At 47.6% G+C, this 8155-nt stretch overlaps 1 protein-coding gene across 1 annotated transcript; it reads left to right on the top strand.

Annotated features, from left to right (window-relative positions):
• The first annotated feature begins 6251 nt into the window (after positions 1 to 6251).
• Positions 6252 to 7080, top strand: Cby3 (chibby family member 3). Its single transcript, XM_034508069.2, has one exon. The coding sequence runs from the start codon at positions 6294 to 6296 to the stop codon at positions 6714 to 6716; it is 423 nt and encodes a 140-aa protein (XP_034363960.1). The 5' UTR covers positions 6252 to 6293; the 3' UTR covers positions 6717 to 7080.
• Positions 7081 to 8155: the final 1075 nt, after the last annotated feature.

The following is an 8155-nucleotide window of genomic DNA, read 5'->3' as shown; positions in this document are numbered from 1 at the left end:
TAAAAAACAAACAAGATCTGGATGGACACTGAACACTTAAAATTTACAATTACGGGAAGGCTGAGGTAGGAGGATTGCACATTCAAAGCCAGCAGGGGCTGACTTATAAGGCTCTATCTCAGAAGCAAAACAAAATAAAAAGACTTGAACCCCCACTTCATCAAAATGGCTAAGAAACGTGCAACTAGCCATTAGAAAGACATAAATTAAAGCTGCAGATTAGACAATATAGACATGGTGTGACAAAGGCTAAAATTAATTTTTTATCTTACTAAGCTTTGGCCAGGCCTAGAGGAGCTGAAACTCAGGGTCACTGGTGTTAAGGATGTGCTAATACACCTGCCATGTGACCCTACCATTCTTATGCTTCTATTAACTCGAGAAACAGGAGAGTGGTAGGGAGGGGGAGGGGCCCAGACAATGGTTGGTACAGACTAAGGTTTTATGTGTACTTGTTTCCAAACAATAAACAACCCAGATTTTTACCAACAGAACAGATCGTGTGGTGGTATATCCACATGATGGAATACTAGTCACCTATAAAATGAAACACATTGTCATATACAATGTATATGTCATATACATGTCATATACAACATGGTTGCCTGAAAATAAATTCCCTGCCAGCTAGCTGCTACCTCTCCCTTGCATGGGGGTTCATATGACTAATTCTAGTATATCAGATTCTACAGGCTGCTCACTGAAGCACTGGGAACGTTAACTTCTGCAAGCAATGTAAACCTTTACCAAATTTTTATTACCATAGGCTTCTGGAGATGAGATCACATAAATTATCCAAACAGATCAAATTACACATTAGAAATACAGTTTGCTGTGTTAATTATACCTCCATAAAACCGACAGAGCAGATACCATGTGAGTCTATAGTCCCCAAGGGCTGCTGAGTCCAGAAGTTCAAGGCCAATATTATAGAGAGACCCAGTCTTAAAACTGTTAAAGAAACCTCTCCCCCCATCCCCCAAGCAGTACTGCCACCTGCTATGCTTGAGCATCCCCCTGGGGTTGGGACTTCCTCCTCCTAGGGCATGCAGAGGGTAAGTGAACTAGGAAGAAGAAACCACCAAGATTAGGAAGGCCAAGTAGAGACAATCATTTGGGGTACACTTCCTCTGTCCCAAACATGGCCTTCATGTATGGCAACTTCTTTCCCACTCTAGACCATGTGGTCTCCCCATTACCATCCTTCAGATTTAGGCATGTACCCCCCCCCCCCAATAGCATGTATAAATCAGTTCTCTGTTTAATCCCAGCACTTGGGAGGCAGAGGCAGGTGGATTTCTGAGTTTGAGGCCAGCCTGGTCTACAGAGTAAGTCCAGGACAGCCAGTACTACACAAACCCTGTCTAAAAAAAAAAAAAAAAAAAAAAAAAAAAACAGTTCTCTGGGCAGTGGTGGTGCACACCTTTAATCCCAACACTCAGGAAGTAGAGGCAGGTGGATCTCTATGAATTCGAGGCCAGCATGGTCTACAGAGCTAGTTCCAGGACAGCCAGGGCTGCATAGAGAAACTCTGTCTCAAAATAAACACAACAAAATCCAACAATAAATAAGTTCTCACCTTTCATCGGCCCTAAAGCTACTTTCTGTATTAGTTTTTATTTTCTTCATGGCATGCATTATAGTCAGAAACTCTCCATATAATGATTTTCCTAAAATTTTTCATTTATTTATTTGCTTTGGGTTTTGAGACAGTGTTTGTGTAGCCCTGGCTGGCTTGGAACTTGTATGTAGACCAGGCTGGCCTGGAATTCAGAGATCTGCCTGCTTCTGCCTCCTAAGTGCTGGGATCAAAGGCGTGTGCCACCACTGCCCGGCCCACATGCATCATTTTTTTTTTTTTAAGTAAATTTAAAGAACACAGACAGAATTATTTGGCTCACAATTAGAGGGTCTAGGAGAATGGTGTTCTGATCTTCTGGTCCTGATAAGGTCTTCCTGGCTGCAGACAGCAAGATGGTAGGGGTTTAAGAGGAGAGACCACACAGAGAAGCTGACTTCAGGCTCCCTCCCTCTCCTCTCTCAATCTTTGCATTTTTAAGGCAGTCTAACTCTACCCCAGGCTGATCTAGAACTCAAGACTAATCCCCTGACCTCAGCCTCCTAAGTGCTGAAATACAGGTAGGGGCCTACCATGCCTGGCTTCACACTTCAAAAATGCTTTTCAGTAGTATACGTTAATTACACATAACATTATACGTTAAATACACATTCATCCTAACTTATCCATAGACACACATAGTGTATTTCCATCTTATTTACCCCCTTACAGCCTCTGTGCCTCCATCACAATCGCTAATCATCTTTCTCTTTCCAACTAGCCTCTCTTCTAATTTCACCTTGTATGTATTTGGTGTGTGTGTGTAGCAGGGGGAAGAGACCAGGAGCCTTTCCAAGCTCAAAATAAACCAAAGAATTTCATTAGGGCTACTAACAGGAGCATGGGTAACTTATTCACAGGAGTATTGGAACCTTAACCAGTGGCCACACCATCAACCATTAACTGCATATAAACCCTCAGGGTGGGGTAAGGCCCAGGCTCACTCTGCAAACTAGTTTTTCTGGAACTAAGCACTCAAGCCCAACAGTAGTTTCTTGTCCTTGTAGTAGCCCCAGGCTCTCATTGCCTTCACAGGGCATCTCCTTTTAAAGGTTCGGTAGGGGTAGCTCTGTAGGAGAGTGAAGTGGAAACTTAGGGGTTCTTTAGAAAGTCAGTTGGATGGTGTTTTGCTGGGGCAAACATGGGAAGGAGTGTATTCCTAAGTGGATACAGGTGAAGGTGGATTAGTGGAGGAACATTTAGCTGAAGCAGACACAGGTAAAAGGATGTCCTGCTAAAGCAAAGCGCATGAAAGGACACGTGGTGGATTCTTTGCTAACTACACACATGTATTGCTAGCCTTACACTGTGTAGTTGAGCTACTTTTGTTGAGACTCCATAGAGAGAAATGCACCATAAAATTTCTGGTAGCGTGCTGCAGTTTTTTGCCATTTCCCTGGACTCGGGCTGATTGGCAGAGTGATGCCAGTTGAGGTAAGATACATGCTAAGGCAAGACCTGTGGAGGACACTTGATGTTTGGAGGGTTTACGTAGGACTCAACAGTGACGGAAGCTTAGCTAGGCTTGCTCATAGAGCTGGCTGTGCAACACTTGTGGGTCTTGAGTCTTCCCTGATCTTCATTTTGCTGAGAGAGGCACAGCCAAGAACTTCTGGTGTTCCTCCTGCTGACCCGAGGGGAGGCTGAGGCCTGGCTGTCTCTGCTAGGTAGTGCTTGATTCTGTTTGCTATCCTGATTGTACGAAACTGGACTGCTGGTGTATCTGTGAAGTGTTTGCAAGTGGATTGAGCTGCCACTGCTGACCTGTGAACCGAACTATTGATTCCCAGACAATCCAGACGGGAGTTGCTCCAAAGAACCTTTCTAAACCGGTCCTTTCTTTCCCACTGCCTCTGGTGGGTGGTGGGCTACAAGGGAGGTTAAAGCATTTAAGAACCAGCATTAAAAATAGGATTTGAAAAAAATTAAAGTTACAGGAGAGTATACAAATACCATGCAGGAGACCCTGGGCTCAATCTGCCCCCAAAAGTTTCCATTGCCACACTCAGGACTAAGGTTGCAAGAAACAAATTCCTGGAGGACAATCATATGTATACCAGAGCAATAACCAGAACAACTTCAGATTCCTCATGGTCACTTCCCACTCCAACCCATTGCCAAGAATGTTAGATTAAACCAACTGTGTGCCACAGCCTATAGGTTGGAGCTGCTCGGGAAACTAAGATGGGAGAAGGATCACTTAGGCCTAGGAGATTTGAGCCAGCCTAGGCTAACAAAGTGAGATCAAGTCTCAAAAAACTCAAGGGGCTTGAGATGGCTAAGCGGGGGAAGTGCCTGCTGGACAAGCATGAGAACCTGAGTGTAGAGCACCAGTTCTCATGGAATAGAGTGGGTGTGGCAGCCTGCTTCTATAACCCCAGTGCTGACAAGAGGACATTGGACATGACACACATGCACCCCTACATACAAAATCTGCAGGGCACAGCAATGTCTGTCTGGAATTTGAGGAAGGGAGAGAAGAAATGAGTAAGATCCCTCTGCCATACCTTCATTAATTAAACACATGATTCCTATAGCTGGCCAGAAGCTGAGTGGTACCCCACTCCCACCTCCTTCATAGATGGCATCTCTGGGAGCTCTCACACTCTCACTTCTGATATCATTACAACTCCTAGAAGACACTTCCCTGGCAAGGGTGGGGGCAGAGACAGGAAGATCCCTACAGCTTATTTGGCCAGCTGGCCTTGTGACTCTGTTAGCTCCAGGTTCAGTGAGAGACTCTGACTCAAAAGATAAGGTAGAAGAGACCAGGCATGTTGGTGAGCACCTTTATGTCAGCACTCTGAGGCAGAAGCAAGTGGATCTCTTTGAGTCTGAGGCCAGCCTGGTCTGCATAGCTAGTTCTAGGACAGCCAGGACTCCATAGAGAGACCCTGTCTTTAAAAACAAGTAAGTAAGATGAAGAGTGATCAAGGAAGACACTGGATGTTAACTTGTGGCCAGAGGTCACACTACTCATACCCCCATCTTCCCCACACAAACCAAAAAAACTGCATGCTGGCTTATGATTATAATCCAGTTGGAAGGCTAAGGCAGGAAGCAGGCAGATTCCGTTTTTTTGTTGTTTTTTTTTTTTTCCAGACAGGGTTTCTCTGTGTAGCCCTGGAAGTCCTGAACCAGGCTGGGCTTAAACTGGAGACCCACCTACCACCACTGACTGGCTCAGGAGGATTCTTATTAGCCTGAGCTACAGGGTAGCTTGGGCTAAAGTCATGTTAACTGAACACACTTCACTGTCTGCACCTCTTCTATCCTAGGGAGGCCTGGCAAGGAGGCATTGTGAGTCATAGCTGGCAGACAGGTGGGTGAAGTAATCCAGAAATGGGGCCAGGCCTTGGACAGCAGCTTGGGCACCTCCAGCACATCTTCCAGGTGAGGAACAACTTGCAAGGAATGTCAGGAAACAAGTCTCCTGGGGAGTTGTGACCTCAAAGATGTATGTGTAGGGACTTCCAGAGAGCGGCTCCGTGAACTAATTGGGGGTGGGATCAGCCTGCCTCTGCCTACTTGCAGAAGTGTGTGTTGGTTTAATGAATGAAGGTGGGACAGAGGGAACCCTGACTGCATTTTTCTTTGCTCTCACCCTCGGGCAGGAGAGGTATTTGAAAAAACACACTGTAGAACCAGCACTCTATAGGTGTTGGGAGAAGAGTTACGAAGCAAGTAGAATCGGTTCTGGTAGTTATCTGGGCTTTAGGGTCCTTGCCGTAGTCTACTAGGAACAAAAGTGCAGAATTCCAGTTACGTCAAGGCTAAGCATAGGTCTAGGCTAAGGCATCTATCCCAAGATGTCACTGACCACACTGGATTTTAATATGTCTTTCCGACTGGACCAGGAATATTCTTGAGGGTAGACAAAGGCTGTGCTTATGGTATCCTCTGTGCGGGCCAGACCTGGCATGGAGCAGGTGCCAGTCTAAGAATGTGCTAGACATCTTACCAGACAAGACATTCTGCAGAGCTCATACTAACCCTGGCTTAGCAACCATCCGTAGCCTCTCTTAAAGAACAACACACACGCTCAGCTCCCCTGGACTGCACCTCAAAATAACCTGGCTCACCTTTCTAGCCTACATCTCTACTCTCAGAACTAATCCTATTCGGAGGCTCTTCCACACCTCTGGAACATGACAGTCCGTTGCCTCAGTACTCACACTGCTTTCCATTCACCAAGGAAAGGCCTGTTCTACTTGCTTGGCTACTGATCCCCACTTGTGGCTCCCCACCTGTGGTCTCTTCCAGCTGCATTTCGAAGAATGTGGATCTTCGGCCTTTACCTACAATTTCTCTTACACACGCACAGATAAAGGGCCCTGGGGGAGGTAGTTTTGGTGAACGCGGCTGGTGTGACTATGCAGGAATGGATTCCCCCATTAGCTTACTGCAGCGCTTTGGACACCCTATCCTGAGCAGGCCGCTCACAGGCCATTTGCTTTCCAGCAGTGCCACTGGCTCGCCTTCATCATTCCAGGACATCAGGGCTCCAGACACCCGCGCGCCCCGCGTGGCCCACCCACACTTCACCCTGGAGGCCTTTGAGTGCCTGGCCGCGAGCCAAGCGGGACGCCTGTGGGAGCAGCTGAGGCAATTCTGGGCCGACCACTTCTCGCGCCGCTTCTCGCCGCGGAGGCCGCCGCTGCGCCATATCTCATCCATGTCCACCTTCTATCTGCTGGACTACCGCACGCGACAGGCCGAGCTGGGGCTCAACTACGGCGCGCCGCGTACCCGACTGAGCGACGAGGCCTTCGTGTTCCGGGGCGGCCGCTGGACCGCGGAAGGTAAGCGCGCATGCGCGCGCACGCCTCCGACCACGTCCACTATCCCGGCCTGGAAGCCACAAGTGCAGCGGATCAAGAGCCAGATGCTGCTGGAAGAGAACAACTACCTGAAGCTGCAGCAAGAACTGCTCATGGACATGCTGACCGAGACTACGGCGCGCATGCAACTGCTGGAGAAGAAGGTGGGCGCAGATAACAACTCCGCGGCCCCGGCGCGCTCCTGGCAGAGAAAGATGCACAAGCACGAGGGCGCGGGCGTACTTATAATCCAGCCGCGCGCTCTGGAGTCGCGGTGATGCAATAAAGGTGTAACTATAACAGGGCTGCGCGTGCGCGCCTCGCCCCGCCCCGCCCCGCCCCGCCCCGCCCCGGGGACATGCGGGGTGCTCCTTCAATACAGTTGCGTGTGGCACAGATGAGTGGGTGCGGGAGTTACAACGCGTGGGGCGCTTGGGTTTTTCCTCAAAACCTTAGGTTCTGCTTTCCCACACTCACAGGAATAGTTCTTTGTTTTATTTCCTATTGGTGAAGCCCGTGATTTTATCATACGTGAAATAAAGGCCTCTGTTTGACCTAGCATTTAAAAAAAATGCATAGGAAGCCAGTCAGGGGTGGCCCACGCCTTTAATCCAAGCGCTGGGGAAGCAGAGACAGGCAGACCTCTTGAGTTCAAGGCTAGCCTCTACAGACCTAGTTCCAGGACAGCCAATTGTACAAAGAGAAACTTAAAAAAAAAAAAAAAGCATTGGGGACACACATTGTGTGTGTGAGAAGGGGGACATAGCTCAGTGTTAGAGCACTTGTCTAATATATACAAGGCCCTGTGTTCAAACTCCAGGACTATAATTCATTTTTGAGGTAGGGTAAGGTATACCAGACTGGAACTCGTAAGATCCACCTGTCTCCACTGCCAGTTTTCTGGGGTTAAAGATATGCACCACCACACCCAACAACAAAAGCTACTTAAACGTGTTTCTAATACACTGGAGGTTGTGGAAGAGCTGATAAGACACACTGGAGAGGCTGAGTCACAGCAAGGGGAAAGTGTATTTGACTCTTTGGGAGGCTCTTCTCTAGGGAACAAATGCATATACCCTTGTGGGAAAGACCCACTGTGGGTGGTAATCTCAGAAAGCAGAGATCATGAGGGCAGAGCCTCTGTCTACAGACAAGCACTCTACAATTCTACCTGCCCACCAGCTCAGGTAGCAGGTGGCAGCTGAGATTAGAGCAAGGGCCAGGAAAAATGGTCAGTGGTAGGTAGAGTGCTTTGCAGAATGAAATGCAGCATACAACCATGTATTCCTGGTTTGCACGTGTAATCCCAGGTAGTGCGTGGAAGTCTGAAGCAGGAGGACTGTTTTAAGTTCAAGAATAGACAGGTCTACATAGCTGCAGGCCAGCCTGAGCTACAGAATAAGTCCTTGCCTCAAATACACACAAATATATAGGAGCTCCAAACCAACCAACCAAAAAAACCAACCAAAAAAGAAATTCAGAGTGGATTGAAGACCCATTTTCTGAAATAACCTGGGACCCAGAAGTATATAATTTTTTATTGTTTCATATTTTATGAATTTTTGTGTTACATGTATGTTTTGCCTACATGTATGTGCACTGTATAATTGTCTCATGCCGTCTGAGGTCATGAGAGGGTATCAGAACCCCTGGAACTGGAATTAGGGATTGTAGTGTGTAGCGGTGAATTAGTTAAACCGCTTTGGCTCCCGGTGGG

This window comes from Arvicanthis niloticus, chromosome 6 (assembly GCF_011762505.2).
Source record: "Arvicanthis niloticus isolate mArvNil1 chromosome 6, mArvNil1.pat.X, whole genome shotgun sequence".
Taxonomy (NCBI): Eukaryota; Metazoa; Chordata; class Mammalia; order Rodentia; family Muridae; genus Arvicanthis; species Arvicanthis niloticus.
The sequence above is the reverse complement of the archived record's forward strand: the minus strand, read 5'-3'. Positions and strand labels throughout refer to the sequence as shown.

Coding starts and splice junctions, on each gene's coding strand:
- Cby3 (XM_034508069.2), top strand. CDS start 6,294: ATGTCCACCTTCTATCTGCTGGACTACCGCACGCGACAGGCCGAGCTG.